Genomic DNA, 14,492 nt, shown 5'->3' with positions numbered 1-14,492 from the left:
GCGGTACTATAATGATTGTTATGTCAAGCTGCATGGAGTGGTGGTCGATTGCACTTCTGCGGTGATTAATACGTTTTGCTAAGTTTGACACGTCAGAAGATGATGTAATATGAAAGACAAGTGACGGCGTCGCCTACAGATTCCAGCAGCAGTGTCTCATGACGTCATAGGTTGTGGCAACGATTAGCTGATGGAACATGATTAACTTCTTACAGCGAAGCTGAATATACGGCTAGCTTCCAGCGGACCAATGTCTATAGACCAAAACCTTTGAGCCGACCCTGAAGCTAGTGAAATACCGGGCCGACACGCGGCGTATGTGAAGCAGGCTTGAAGCACTCCGCCATCTTGCAAAAATAAGTTTGATATTTTGGGTCCAAATACAAACCGTATCAGATATAAAGCTGATAAGAACAGATACTGCACTTTTACCTACGTCAGCCACGTCTACGTTCGCACCACCCTCTCTCTGTCGGCGTTCCAAGCGCTTGCATATCGCTTTCCCTTTCTTCCACTATCCCGTAATGGCGGTGACGTCGAAACGTAGCGCATGTCTAGTTTTCTCCGGCTCCTAGGGGCGGCGGTCCCGTCGTCCACGCGAATGTCTATAATTATGGTAAACGAATCCGTATCTATGTTCAAAATTATGTGTCGCCTCTGTGTAGTATGTCAAACAGCGTCGTTGGTCGTCCCCCTTCAGAGAGTGGAACGGCTCATGATTTTTTGTCGTACAAAAGGAAGCATTTAGATTCGGTTAAAATCGAAAAGAAAAAAAAAGACAGCGTAGTAGAGAGATCGATGACGCCAGGAAAATAAGTTATGAATGTTCTGGTTTGGCGGTGACAGAAAACGAAAAATTTCCTTCTCCATCGTAACGTTTCACCAGCTGTCAGGCCACCACCAGTCATGTTTTACACCAGTCAAATGCTATAAAAGTGAGCTAGCTCTCGCCCCTTCTCCTCTTCTACATGCGCACAAGCGCACACACATACCTTTCCTTTCTGTTCCCATCTCTTTTTCTTTTCACTTTCTTAATTATTTACTTATTCTTTTCTTTTGGAGGGGCAATATTGCCGGAAAACAAGGACGCTTGGATTTCTCCACACCGGGAGAACATGGAAAGATCCTGTTCTTTCACGTTCAGAGCGCCAAGACAAGGGCTGTTGGCTCCGGCTGCCACTGAACATAGCTTCTGGAAGGTTCGTACACACGCTACAGACGGAAATAAATACAAGGAAACACAGGAAGACGCCACACGGTGGCTCACCATCTCGACCACATAACTATATGACCGCTTACGTGGCGCAAAGTAGCCAAAACATGAAAACCAGAATTTAACGAAAACGTTGCCCTACATTTCATGTCTTCTTTACGCTACTTTTCTTTCTGGTTTCTGTATCTGTTACTATTTTTATTTTTTGGTCTCTTTTTTCCTTTATTATTTTATTTAGATGTCGCGATCCGTCAAGCTGCTGATCTCAGTTGCATTTTGTGGTTACTCCGTCCTTGAATATTGTGTTCAAGGGGAATAATTTCAAGAAAGGGGGGGCTGCGAGGCATTATCATCATCATGTTCTTCAAGTGCCTTTAAAATGTCGTGGCGATTCGTGTCTCCACCATTGCCTCCTTTGGGATTGCAGCATTTGGCTGCAGTCGTCTGCCACCATTCACGGTGCAATGTGCCACCTGATAGGTTGTACTCGTTCACTCGAGCTATTCGGCGCCAAGAGTTTCATGCAACGTTTTTATGGCGCCGATGCCCAAGAATTTTTTTAAAAAACGTAGAACGTCCGTGTTGTTTTCTGACGCAGGAGAACACAGTTAATTTGAAATCACAGAACCTTTACGGCGTGCGCCCGGATGAAATTGCTTATTTTGGCTCTATAGCGCGTAGCTTTTACCAGAGCCCCTAACTGCATCACCGAGTCGAGCACGGGCTTGACCACGAGCATGCGGCCGTGTCAAGTGGTTTATTTTGGTCCTAGTGGCTACTACGAGCTTGCGCTTGACCTCGATCTTCACACTGAGCGTACGGTGATAAGAAGGGGTTTGTTTCGGCCCTAGCGCGTGCCCTTGACCGGCGCCCCCAGCTGCGACGCCGAGTCGAGCACGAGCTTGACCACTTGGTCAACGCCGACCCCGTGCTTGGCCTGGCAGAAGAGGGTGGGGCCTCCTTGGCGCATGCGTGCTGCGTCTCGCTCCATGACGGCCAGGTCGGCGCCCACGGCCTCGGCCAGATCGGTCTTGTTGACGACGAGCAGGTCGCTCTGCGTGATGCCCGGACCACCCTTGCGCGGGATCTTGTCCCCGCCGGCGACGTCGATCACGTAGATGATGTAGTCGGCCAGCTCGCGGCTGAAGTTGGCCGCCAGGTTGTCGCCTCCGCTCTCGAGCAGCACCAGCTCGGGCCGGAAGCGGCGCGACAGCTCCCGAACGGAGTCCATGTTGGCCGAGTAGTCCTGCGCCAATGCGGGGACGGTCTCTTCGGTTCAAACAGACAAGCAGTGCGAGCACATGGTTGCACTGAGCGCACTTTCTGAAAACGACTGACCTTATTATTTACTTATATTTTCATATTTAGCCTACTTCATTCTTGGTTGACTTGATACTGCATCCTTACTTGGTCGGTCCCCCCGAATTGGGAATGTGACCATGGTGACTAAAATGGTATAGAAAGAATAAATATAGTTACACATGTTTCTCACTTATCTGTGCATACACCTCTCCTTAGTATTCTACCGTCAACGAACATCAGAGATCGCCTACGTTTTCCTGACATCGTTGCGTTGACATCTCAAAGTGTGCATGCGCATGAACTGGTGTTTGCATTCCGACATAGCTTGTGAACAGCGTAGTGAATAAACACTGCATGAAATTACACATTCGTGATCTGTGTGGTACAGACACATAAAACTTGCTTGATATTACACATTTTCACGCTATATAGTATGAAAGCAAAGACAATTGTACGCGTCGCATTCCATGGCATTCGTTATTCATGATACAGCATTTGTTTTAGCGACGACTGTCTGCAATTTACAGTATAAGCATAGGTGATTCAAAGCTAAATAATAATTAATAATGTTCAAATTCATAGCTACGGCTTTGTCAGCGAAAATTTTGTATCGATTCCTCTATTTTTCACTTTAGTTCAATTTAGTCATTTTTAAGCAGCTCAATGCTGTAGAGTAATAGCCACCACAAAGGCATGCTTCCATGCGAACCGCCAACTTACCTCCCGGATGGCAGCGTGCGGACAGCCTCCGGTCTCGATAGCGCGCATGCGCTCTTCGGGCAGCGCCTCATTACGGCACAGGAACTCCCAGTCTTCCCTGCAGGAAAAAGAAGTCAACAACTGAACTGAATTCTTCGGTTTTACGTGACAAAACCATGATTTGATTATGAGGCACGCCGTAGTGGGGGACTGCGAATTAATTTTGACCACCTCTGCATCTTTAACGTGCCCCAAATGCACGGAACACGGGTGTTTGTGCATTTCGCCCCCATGGAAATGCAGCCTAAACGGCCTGGATTTGATCATGCGACCTTGTGCTTAGCAGCGCAACACCATATAGCTGCTAAGCTACCACGGCGGGTAAGGAGAATCAGCCAGAAAACGGAAAGGAAACGAAATATGCTGAATGACACGACGTCATCTTTTTTTAATGCGTAGGCATTCTTAGGCTATTTCACGCACTTTCTGGAGGCTGTGCGTGTGTGTAGCCGTTTTCCCGCCTACCTGAGTCACTGGGTTGTCCATGGTCGAATGGTTAGCGCATCGGCCCGCTGTTCTGAGGTAACAGGGTTCGAGGCCAACTATCGGATAAACTTGGGTCGCTGAGTATGTACCAGTAGGGACGCACATGCAGCCTTTCAACGAACCTCTTTCACGCCGACATGGGTCACTGTAGATGCGGCACTGGGTTCCACTGGCACCACTGTTCTAAGAAACTATTTGACACCGATTTGGAGCCCTGGGCACGTGCCCCTCGGTCTGTGATGGCCTTCAATGAACCTCTTTGATGCCAAGTTGCGCACTGGGTATGTGCCAGGGGTGTTGCAACTCTCCTATGAACGTATTTCATGCCAACTTGGGTAACTAGGTATGTTTCAATGGGAATGTGCCGCTCTATAATGACGAAAAAGATCCCTGAAATTTATCCGATGGTGAGCGGAGTCGAACCCACGTCACAGGGGAATTCCTTAAGGACAGCAACCCTACGCAGTAGCAGGCTGTGCCACAAATGCCTTGGGTATGTGTCGCTTTTAACAAACGCCTTTCACGCCAAAGATTCAGCGAGCTGCGCCGTGAATGCACTTGAATGCACAATGAATGCACCGTGAATGTGCAGCTTTTTAACTCTCGCCAATTTGGGTCAGTGAGTATGTGCCACTGAGTGTGCGGCAAGCGAGGGAACAATTCTCGGTATTCGCAGGCACCACCGCGCCACGCTTCTCGTCTTGGAGGCTGCGCGTGGACTTCTTGGTGGTGTCACTAGATGGCGCAGCGTGTCCAGAAAGAAGCGCGAGAGAGGAGCCCAGTTGCCGCACAACGCGTTTTTCAGCGTTCGCACTCACGGGCGTGCCATGCATTTCAAAGGCCATTCTAGGCTTCGGGGCGCCGACGCCTGATGGCGTCGAGTGTTCTTAGGGAAGCGCGAAAGAGTAGTCCCGCTGCCGAAGACTACTCATGCATAAGCCGTTTCGACGGTGGCAATACGTTGTGTCGCTATATTGATATATCCGTCGACAGCCATCGTGCGATGGGCTCCGCCGCTCTCTTTATACGCGCGAAACTTGTATGTTGGGCTCGTTAGATTATTATGATGATGTTATGTTCCCTTTATCGCAGGCAGGATGAACCTTGCGGGCTCCACCTTGTGGACTTCCGCGCAACTTGATTTGCCCTCTTTTGTGCTTCCGCGTTTGCAGATGCCGATGAATTCGTCCTCGCTCTACGACATGCTGGCCTCCTGGTTAGCTCCGATGGTAGAGGGAACGCCCTTGAAAGGCATTTGCATCCTGGTCATCCTTGTCCCAGGTTCTGAAATTTCCCGAGTTGATCCCAGAAAGTCATCCTAGTCCCGGGTTCGATATCAGGACCAGGATGAATTGTTCTTCAGCTGCGAAGCTTTCTTTCTGAGGAACCCGTACGGGTTTCTTTTGTAGCGTGCTATACCCTAGGGTGAATGATAATATTTTCTTTTCATGAAACTTCCTCCACCTAGTAAGCTTTCACAGAACTGATGCAATCTATGGCATGTAAGAAGCCGCCGCTGTGGCACAGTGGCTATTGCATTCTGCCGATTGAGCACGAGGCCGCGGATTCGATTCCTGGCTGCTGCGGCCGCATTCCGATGGGTACAGAATTGAAAAGCACTCGTGTACTTAGGTTTGGAACGCGTTAAGACCTCTGGTGCTCGAAATTAATGCTGAGCCCTCAGCTACGGCCTCTGTCAATGACAGCAATATGCCTTTGGGAAATCCCACGATCAGGTTTTTGTTTTCCATCCTTCTCAAATACAGACGCTGTTTTTGCATATACATCACCGGGCTAAGAGAAAGCAAGGAAAGACTGATTCTTCCAGATGACAGCAACTGCTATGGGCCTGTGACGAGGCACCATCCATGACGATGGGATTTAATTTTTGAATACTGCAATCTTTTGTCAGAATTATAGCAGGCTCGATTAACAACATTTTATCAAACGAAACAAGCAAATGGACAAAACGAAACGCTAGCCAGTTCTTAGTTACGTAAAACAATATGAAAAACAAATGCATCAGAAAGAGCCATGCTGTGTTGAAATAGTGTTTATATAGCTAATGTCATAACATAACGACAGGACGAATGCCTTTCTCAGTGATCTCTCATTACCCCTATTTTGCGCTAGCCGATTCCAAGCTATGCCTCCAAATTTCTTCCTTTCATCACACCGCCTAATTCTCTGACGTCCTCGACGGCGCTTCCCTTGCGTTGGCAGTCATTCTATAACTCTAAAACTTCACAGATTATCTCCGCTACGCATTAGATGGCCAGCCCAACTCCATTTATTCCTCTTAATGTCGACTAGGATATTGGGCAACCCTGTTTGCTCTCTAACCCACACCATTGTCGCTGTCTTAACGTTGCGTCTAAGATTGGTCGTTTCATCACTCTCTGCCCGGTCCTTAACTTCTTATGATTCTTTGTTAACCTCCAAGTTCCTACCGCATATGTTAGTGTGGGTTAAATTTAATAATTGTACATTAATACACTTCTTCTTTTCAAGGATTGCGATAAGATACCAGTCACGATTTATCAATGCCATGTCGTGTGCATTCCAACCCATTTTTATTCTTCTGTAAGTTTCCCCCTCATGATCAGGATGCTCTACAGTTTGATAAACCAATAAACATTAAATGGTTGCTCCCTTAAACATCTACTGAAAAGCGATGGCTAATAAAGCATCTAGCAGCCATTGTCATCCTCCTCGGCTGCCTTTTGTATATAGCACGCTCCGGCGCGTGTGTCTTGTGCCTCGTCCTGCGAGCTGCGAAGTCAGAAGAATAAAAAAAGAGCTTCTTGGGCTCCTGCCACCGGTCCGAACGGTTCTCAGGCCTTTCGCACGCTGACTGACACATTGTGGTAGTAGATCTTATCTCGATCCCTATAACGTGAGGACCCGGATATGACTGTACGGCGAGAACGACGTCATGGACGAGGCCAAGAACGAGAGACCGACGACCAGCGCAGAGGGCCTCATCGCGGTGCAGATTCACCCGCCACCCGTATGGCCACAAAATCTTGCAGCCTGGTGTATTTAGGTGGAGGCCATATTCGACCTTCGGGGCATTGCTTTGCAGCGCGCGACGTTCCTCCACGCTGTCTGGGCACTCCCTACAGAAGTGTTTTAGGAGTTCCAAGACGTTCTGGACGCACCCCACAAAACCGCCTCCTCTGGCCACTTCAAAATCATGGGGCTGCAACGCAAGTCTGTGTGTGGGCGCAGGCGCCTCAAGTAACTTCTCAACGAAGAGGAGCTCGGCGACCGTCCGAACTTCGTCGTATGCAGCGGCTCCTCAGTGACTGTAGGCTGGACGCAAACAAACCGCTGTTGCGTGAACTGTCCTTCAGCGCCTGCGGCAGAATCTGGTGGTCACTAGGCTACCACACTAGAAGACATGTCCTTCGACATTCTTGCAGAGCTTGCCGACCGCATCGCTGGCTTCAGCAAGAGGTACTAAGGCAACAACCACCGTTCCGCTGTCGCACCTCAAATATCGGCAGTCCCGCAATGAGCAAAAGATTGGCGAACTTGCTGATACCATTACTGCACTACGATTATCGCCCCACTTTCATCCGCCTTCTCACTCCAGCTCTCGTTCTGGCCCTCGTCGCGGAGTGTATTGCTGGTAACACAAAAATTTGGAGCCAGTAGATGTCAGTGCCGTTCTTCTTGCAGCTGGCAGGGAAATATGCCGCAGAGTCACTGGTGGCGGCTGGTGACTCTTGCCGTACGAGAAGCCCCCTGTTCTACGTCACTGCCAGGATTGGCGGACAGCGATTTCTCGTGGACACAGGTGCAGCGGTCAGCGCCATTCCTGCCACGCGACTAGACTGCCAACTTGCGACTAGACCGCCAACTCTGTTCCAGTAGTTCCGTGCAACCCTGTGGAAGCTACATGCTTCTTTGACCAACCGGAGGGGCGAACACAACTTAAAGGGGCCCTTCCGCGCCCTGTCGTTTGCTAGTGGCGAGCGATGCAGCCCAGGCGGTGGCAACATTTACTAAGACTGCAACTGTGCAACGAGATCAGCTGTTCTGACCCCACAAAGGCGTGAGTCTTTAAGAAATTCGAGATACAGAGGAGGAGGGTTGCAGAGGCGGCGGTAGCCAGAGTGTCGCGAAGGATGGTGGCGCCATTTCTTTGTCTCTCTTGTAACATCCACTTGCATACATCCACTTGTGCTCTCGTTGACATTCGCAACTGCAGCCGTTTGAATTCGTGCACGTTTATCGCACTCCTTCTGCACTGTTCCAAGCATGTTCAACATCCTTATTTGTTATTTTCGCGTAAAAGAGCAGCTTAGAACGATACTACGCAAGCAAATCTGCGGACGCCATTTTTGCGAAGGATGAAGCACTACCCAGGAGTGAGTCCTTCGCGATGGCGTGGCTGTGCCGACTACACGTGTGAATTTCGCCACTATCAAATCAATTAATTGTTTGTACTTTATAAGTTTAAATTAATGTCTGTACGGCAACGTCGCAGTTATATTTTTTTCTCTGCATGTTTTCGTTCGAACAACTGGAGAACCCTATTTTCAGTAATATAGAGCTTCAATGCATATATTATTGAAGAACGAAGCAAAATCGCGCCATAAACGACAGCCGAGACCTGCAGAGAAGCTTCCAATTAAACACCTACCGACGAGACGACTTGTCAAGGCCATTTAATGATCCAACTCGTTGCGAACTGTGGCACTACATCTCGCTTCGAAAGAATCTGTGCTCGAGGGTCGCGTAGCTTTGGCTCTGCTGCCCGGAACTACCGAAACGGAGTATGCGAGTATGTCTATGTTGTCGTCCCCACCTGGTGAAGATGTCGTTGGTCACGGCGCACACGCTGTGCTTCTCACGCAGCTTTCGGCACAACGCCAGCATGAGCGCCGTCTTTCCCGAGCCCACGGGACCGCCCACGCCAACGGTGAAGGCGCGCTGGTCCCAGTCGTCCCTCACCCGCAAGGCCTCGCGCTCGGTGAAGCTGCCAGGTCCGTCCATCAGTTCGTGCGTGTGGCCACCGAGTCCGCCATGGCTGTGGCCGTGTCCGGGCCCTTGACCGCTCAGCGCACCGGAAGCTGCAATGCAACGTTGTCCAAAAAGATGCGTACCTTGCGACATGGGACTAATATATGTCGTGCAGCATTGTCATCACTACAGCGCACCGAGATGTTCTCCGTTCGATGTGAGCTCGTCTCGACCTAGCACACGATCCGTGATTTCCTAACACACGATCCCAGAGGACTTGCGGTGTTCTACAGTCGCCATAGCCAAAAGCCGGTGGTCTGGGCTTAGCTTCCTGAGGCCCACAGACTTGTGCAAAACACTCTTATCCAGAGGGCTATTTTCGCTTGCGTCTCCGTAATTCTCGAAATCGGTGCTAGTCACAATCTTTCAAACAAAAGTTTGTAGTACTTTAGAGTACTGGATGACTTAAAATCTGCAATTACAACGTGCCCCTTGGAGTCACCAAATAAAATGTTAATTAGTGATGCTTTGTTCGTAGCAGCTGGCTTGCAGAGAAAACCGTTTGTGGCGCTAAACGTTTTGTTAGAAAATATGGGTATATTAGGTTTATAGCTCAAAATTACGAATGATATATGCGCCATGCAAGTTTAAGTTTGTCATTTCTTGTTATGTTTGTATGCGGTCCCTTATATACATCTATATCTATGTAATTGCCTGTACTTTTGTTGTTCTACTAGTCTGCAAAACTGTGGGCTTCTGTACTTGTTATCGGACGACATTTTTATTTATTTATTTATTTATTTATTTATTTATTTATTTATTTATTTATTTATTTATTTATTTATTTATTAAACAGTGCATGTTTATATATATTTGTGTATGTTGGTGCGTGTTCTTGTACTACATTTTGTGACTTCGTGGACTCGTGCGTGGAAAGCATGTTATGACTTTCAAGTGGCTCCAACCAAAAAATAAGTTTATTTTCCCAATGTTTCAGATGTAACTGGGTGTCTTCTGACTGTTCGGTAGAGGTGAGAGGGCGGGAGGTTTGGGTGGGGGAGGCTGTTGGATTCTTTTTGGCTACGTAAGGGTGGTACGCTGGGCGCAGCCCGAGATGATTAATTCCTTTTCCTGGCTGTGCTTAAACCCTGAGTATAAATTGGCGGCAGGTTATCCTTTGGAACGGTTCAAGGTGTTTCTGCTGTTTTGTATGTACCATGGCTCCGACAGCAGTCGTTTTTGTTGGTTGGTCTCGGTTGTTATAATTTCGGTTTCTTCAAAGGCAGTATTATGGCCCGCATCTTCTGAGTGGTCGGAAGATGCGGAAGTCGGAAGATCCCCTCGTTCCCTCGCCCACCTCGACCATGAAAATTTAAATGTTGCGCTTCGAAATCCCCGTCGTCACTCCCCCTGAAGAGAAGGAAACGAGTTGGCTCCGAAACGCGAGAAAAACAAACTTATTGTTTGGTTGAAGCCACTTGAAAGAATAATTAATTACCCAACCAGACGGGCAATTCTGTAAAAATGTTTAGCTTCAACTTGAAATGTGTCTATTTAAGGGGAAGCTTTAGCTCGGGCCCAACTCCTACGCGATCTATTCAAATATATGTAAAACGCAAAAACGCTTTTCTTAGATAATTCCTGGACCAATCTTAATGAAATTTGTTGCATTTGGGAGAAAAAGTTTAATTATAGTGACCGCTGGAAGCGGTATTTCGATTTAGGGTCCGAATTTTGTTGAAAGAATCTTCAAAATTCAAAATTTCGAAAAAAAAAAAAGAGAAGCACAAGGTTTACAAATTAATAGCTCTCCGACAAAAACAGATATCGCGGTTCTGTAAACGGCATCAATTAGATCATTCAAAAGAGACAAATCCGATATGTCAACTTATATTTTACGTTAACTTGCTTACGTTGTGTACAATGGTTCTGCAAAAGCTGTATTTACAAATTACAATTTTTTTTTAGATTCGCGTGTAACATATCAATCTTGTCCTCTTTAGATATGCTATGAGATGAAATTCACAGAATTGTGATATCATTTTCCATTGCTGAGTTACGGAGTTGTAAACTTGATAGTTTCGTTTTCTGAAATTGTGTGATTTTTGCCAATTTTCAGCAAAAAGATCGACGACCTAAATGAAAAATTCGAGACCAATAGTCACTAGATTTTAAGTTTTTCTTTTAAATGCACAAACCTCGTCAAGTTTGGTGCAGTAGATGCCGAGAAAAACGAGTTCTCCTTTTACATGTATTCAGATAGGAGCACCCGAGATAGAGCTTCCTCTTAACTGTACTTCAGGACAACATTCATTTGGGCTAGATGGTGCATACTTGAATTAGGAAGGAACAGCGCCAACTAAGACGATCACAAGTGGGGAGAACGACACAGGACAAGCGCCATGTCCTGTTCCAAAGGATAACCTGCCGCCAATTTATACTCACGGTTTAAGCACAGCCAGGAAAAGGAATTAATCATCTCGGGCTGCGCCCAGCGTACCACCCTTACGTAGCCAAGAAGAATCCAAAAGCCTCCCTCATCCTAACCTCTCGCCCTCTCACCTCTACCGAACAGTCAGAAGACACCCAGTTACTTCTGAAACATTGGGAAAATAAACTTATTTTTTGGTTGGAACCACTTGAAAGTCATAACATGCTTTCCACGCACGAGTCCACGAAGTCACAAAATATAGTATATTGGCGCTTGTCCTGTGTCGTTCTCCCCACTTGTGATCGTCTTAGTTGGCGCTGTTCCTTCCCAATTCTTAACTGTACATTTATGTTATTTCATTTTCTTTTGTCATGCGATGAGGCGCTGCCGGTGTCACCTAACGGTATCATGCAACCTCTCCTATATTATGTCATTAAAGAAAAATAATTGCGTTTCCGATTATCGAGCAAGTTTTGATGTAAGCCAGTTATCGTCACATCTTGGCTTCCCTAATATTAATAACCGGAATCACTCGTCGCAGAAACGCACGCTGCATACAGGCGTCACGATGACGTGACAAATGTGAAATCGCCTGCTTGCAGCAATAAATAAATATTTTGATAGTTGGCGACCAGTGATAAATGGAGGATGGTAATATAGATAGGAAAAGGACCAACGATGCCGAAAGTCATTGAAACAAAAAAAAAGTCTAGAAAAAGAAGGATAACTTTATTGGAAGGTCCGGGGGAAGTAGTGGCTATGTATTTAGTTAAAGAAAAAACACTAGAAATGGAAATGAAGAACGTCTAATGGGAGAAAACCTATATGTTTCAAAAGCTTTGTGTTCTGCTGAAGTAATTGAAGTAGAAAAAATTGAGGCCCCAGTCACCGGTTCACATCGATTGCCATAGCTACCTATAGTTGCTGTTTAATGATTGAGAGTGCCTAAGGGAAAGTTTTTCGGTACACAATTTAAACGTTCCAATCTTCAGGAGTTGTGTTTGGTTTATATGTCTATGCCCATTCCTTCTTTCCCTCCGTTGTCTTAGTAAACAAGAAATATAGTAACACTAGATAATGACGTCACTGTATGACAACAGCGCAGTACTCTTATTTTTTCTTCTTCTTCTTCAGTGACGTGATTGCATCAGAATGTGTTAGGGCCAGAAAACGGTGCCGACAACTCGTTGCCACATGGCGAAAGTAGAAATATTTCGCAAATATTCTAAAACATTTGGCACAATGTAGTACACCAACAAAGAATTACAGACACCAAACGAACTAACACAACAAAATAGTTGCAGTATGCCAGACAAGACGTACATCGCTGTAAATGGGAAAGAACACAGCATAAAACACCGTAAACATAAAATGTTGCATTGGAAAAGGAATACCTTACGATGGCACTGCTTTCAAAAAAAGGAATTAAATCCAGCAAGCAATATCATACCGATGAAACAAAATGTTATATTAACTTATATCTGCCTTTAATTCGGGTCAGTCATCTATACAACTGGCCTCCTCTGCGAAATTCTTTCAGCGCAACAAAAGCGCGTTTTTAGAGAGTAATTGTTGGCGACGGGTCGAGCCGGTTGTTTATTCTCATGGGTTCTCGTCAAACCTCATTAGTTTATAAACTGATAAAATGCGCGACGAGCAGTCAGAACAGAGGAGACCGACCGACCTTGGAGGAAGGTGCAGGACTCCTGGGACATGGTCACTCCAAGACGTACAGGGGCTGGGATGACGGCGTTTCTCCAAGGAGTGCGGCTCCTCTGTAACCGCGCTGCCGATAGCGGTCATCGAGCAGATAAGGCAGCCTCTCTGTCGGGCCAAAGATAGCGCGGGCTTGGCGGGTATTGCGGTCCTCCTGTCATACGACATGCGTGCTCCTCGAGATCATCCGTGTTAGTTTCTTTCCGCCAAGGGCGGTGACCGCATCAAGTGGCCTTGTCAGGGTTGAATATCAATGACTGGGAATGGAGCGTTGCTGTTTCATTCCATACAGGGTGTTCCACGTAACTTGAGGCAAACTTTAGAAGATATGCAAATGCAATGTAGCTGAGTCGAAACAAGGTAATGTTGTTTGCCGTCGCTTGGAGATGTTCAGATTATTTATTTATCTCGCGTTTCGCCGAATTAGATAATTATTCTTAAGTAATTAATCAACTTTTCAAATATTATAGTTGGATTAAAAGTGTCAATGAAAAAATTTTAGAGCAACATGAAAAACTCCCGATACAACTTTCTGTTGCTCAATACGTGCAACATAACAGTGTTTTTCCGAGCGTGAAGGTAGCCCGCGAATACACGCAAAGGGCCTCGAGCGGCCTGTCGCGCGGTGGTTTTGCGCGTATTCGCGGGCTTCTTTCATGCTTGGAAAAAAAATTTTTATGAAGCACGTATTGAGCAACAGAAAGCTATATCGGGAGTTTTTCATGTTGCTCTATAATTTTCTCATTGACACTTTTCATCGATTTATAATAAGTAAGGCGTTGTCAATTAATTAAGACTGATTATACACTTAGGCGGAATGCAAAAAATAATCTGAAAACCTCCAAGCGACGGAAAACACCATTACCTTTGTTCGGTCCAGCTAAGTGGCATGTGCAGATATTTAAAGTTTGGCTCAAGTTACGTGGGACAGCCTGTATGTATTGCATGCGGCTCCAGCGTGCGTAAAGCGCATTGAGCTGACAAAAATATTACTGTAACTTTAAGAGCCATATCTTCACAAACCGTTCAACGTGATCTGCATGCAAGGCTGCAAAGGTGAAATACTTTGTGTACTATGTTGCCACGGTGCAATAAAAGGTGGGTGCCTTTCGGGAGGTTTCAGGCATACATGGCTATCGGCGCGAAATAAAAACTTTACGTCGGGGAAACTTCGCCGCCAAAATGACATTTTCTCTTTCAACGGGAACAAATTAAAGGTGTATCTTTGCTATGTGTGCTTACAATTTACATCAAACCTATGCACGCGATTCTGTGGTGTTCTTGGTTGATGGCTATTGAAGAGTGTATACGCATATCCCGCACACATTTTGGAATCTACGTGAGGCGAAGCGTTCGTCAAGTGGTTAATGAAATGTTATGAATTGGCCGATTACATTGCCGCGTCTTTTGCGTAAAGGAAACTGGCTGGCTCTAATGTGCCCTAATACCCGTGCTACGCCGCGTGACAAGTGTTCCGTTCTTTATTTCTTCTTGTAAATATTTCTGCCGTGCACAATATACTATTTCCGGCTGTGTGACGAACGGAGATCTTAGATGAGTGGAGGATAGGTTGACTGGCAACAGGAAACAATATGTTTCCTTTACTTTTATTTC

At 46.3% G+C, this 14,492-nt stretch overlaps 1 protein-coding gene and 1 pseudogene across 1 annotated transcript; both read right to left on the bottom strand.

Annotated features, from left to right (window-relative positions):
- Window positions 1-265: 265 nt before the first annotated feature.
- LOC126520996 (U2 spliceosomal RNA) lies at window positions 266-445 on the bottom strand (annotated as a pseudogene).
- Window positions 446-1,926: 1,481 nt separating this feature from the next.
- On the bottom strand, window positions 1,927-12,956 carry LOC126519042 (urease accessory protein UreG-like). Its single transcript, XM_050168657.3, has 4 exons — window positions 12,847-12,956; window positions 8,577-8,841; window positions 3,236-3,332; window positions 1,927-2,459 (listed from the first exon to the last, which is right to left on the bottom strand). Exons 1-4 carry the CDS (start codon window positions 12,875-12,877, stop codon window positions 2,061-2,063), a joined length of 792 nt encoding a protein of 263 aa, XP_050024614.1. The 5' UTR covers window positions 12,878-12,956; the 3' UTR covers window positions 1,927-2,060.
- Between the last annotated feature and the right edge of the window lie 1,536 nt (window positions 12,957-14,492).

The sequence above is a fragment of the Dermacentor andersoni genome, chromosome 3 (genome assembly GCF_023375885.2).
Source record: "Dermacentor andersoni chromosome 3, qqDerAnde1_hic_scaffold, whole genome shotgun sequence".
Lineage (NCBI taxonomy): Eukaryota > Metazoa > Arthropoda > Arachnida > Ixodida > Ixodidae > Dermacentor > Dermacentor andersoni.
The sequence above is the reverse complement of the archived record's forward strand: the minus strand, read 5'-3'. Positions and strand labels throughout refer to the sequence as shown.

What these genes read in the sequence shown, in the direction of transcription:
- LOC126519042 (XM_050168657.3), bottom strand. Translation starts at nt 12,877, where the DNA reads ATGTCCCAGGAGTCCTGCACCTTCCTCCAAG. An exon ending in GTCCTGCACCTTCCTCCAAG is followed by an intron (nt 8,842 to 12,846) that starts GTCGGTCGGTCT and finishes GTTGCATTGCAG; the next exon opens with CTTCCGGTGCGCTGAGCGGT. An exon ending in CGCACGCTGCCATCCGGGAG is followed by an intron (nt 2,460 to 3,235) that starts GTAAGTTGGCGG and finishes GCATTGGCGCAG; the next exon opens with GACTACTCGGCCAACATGGA.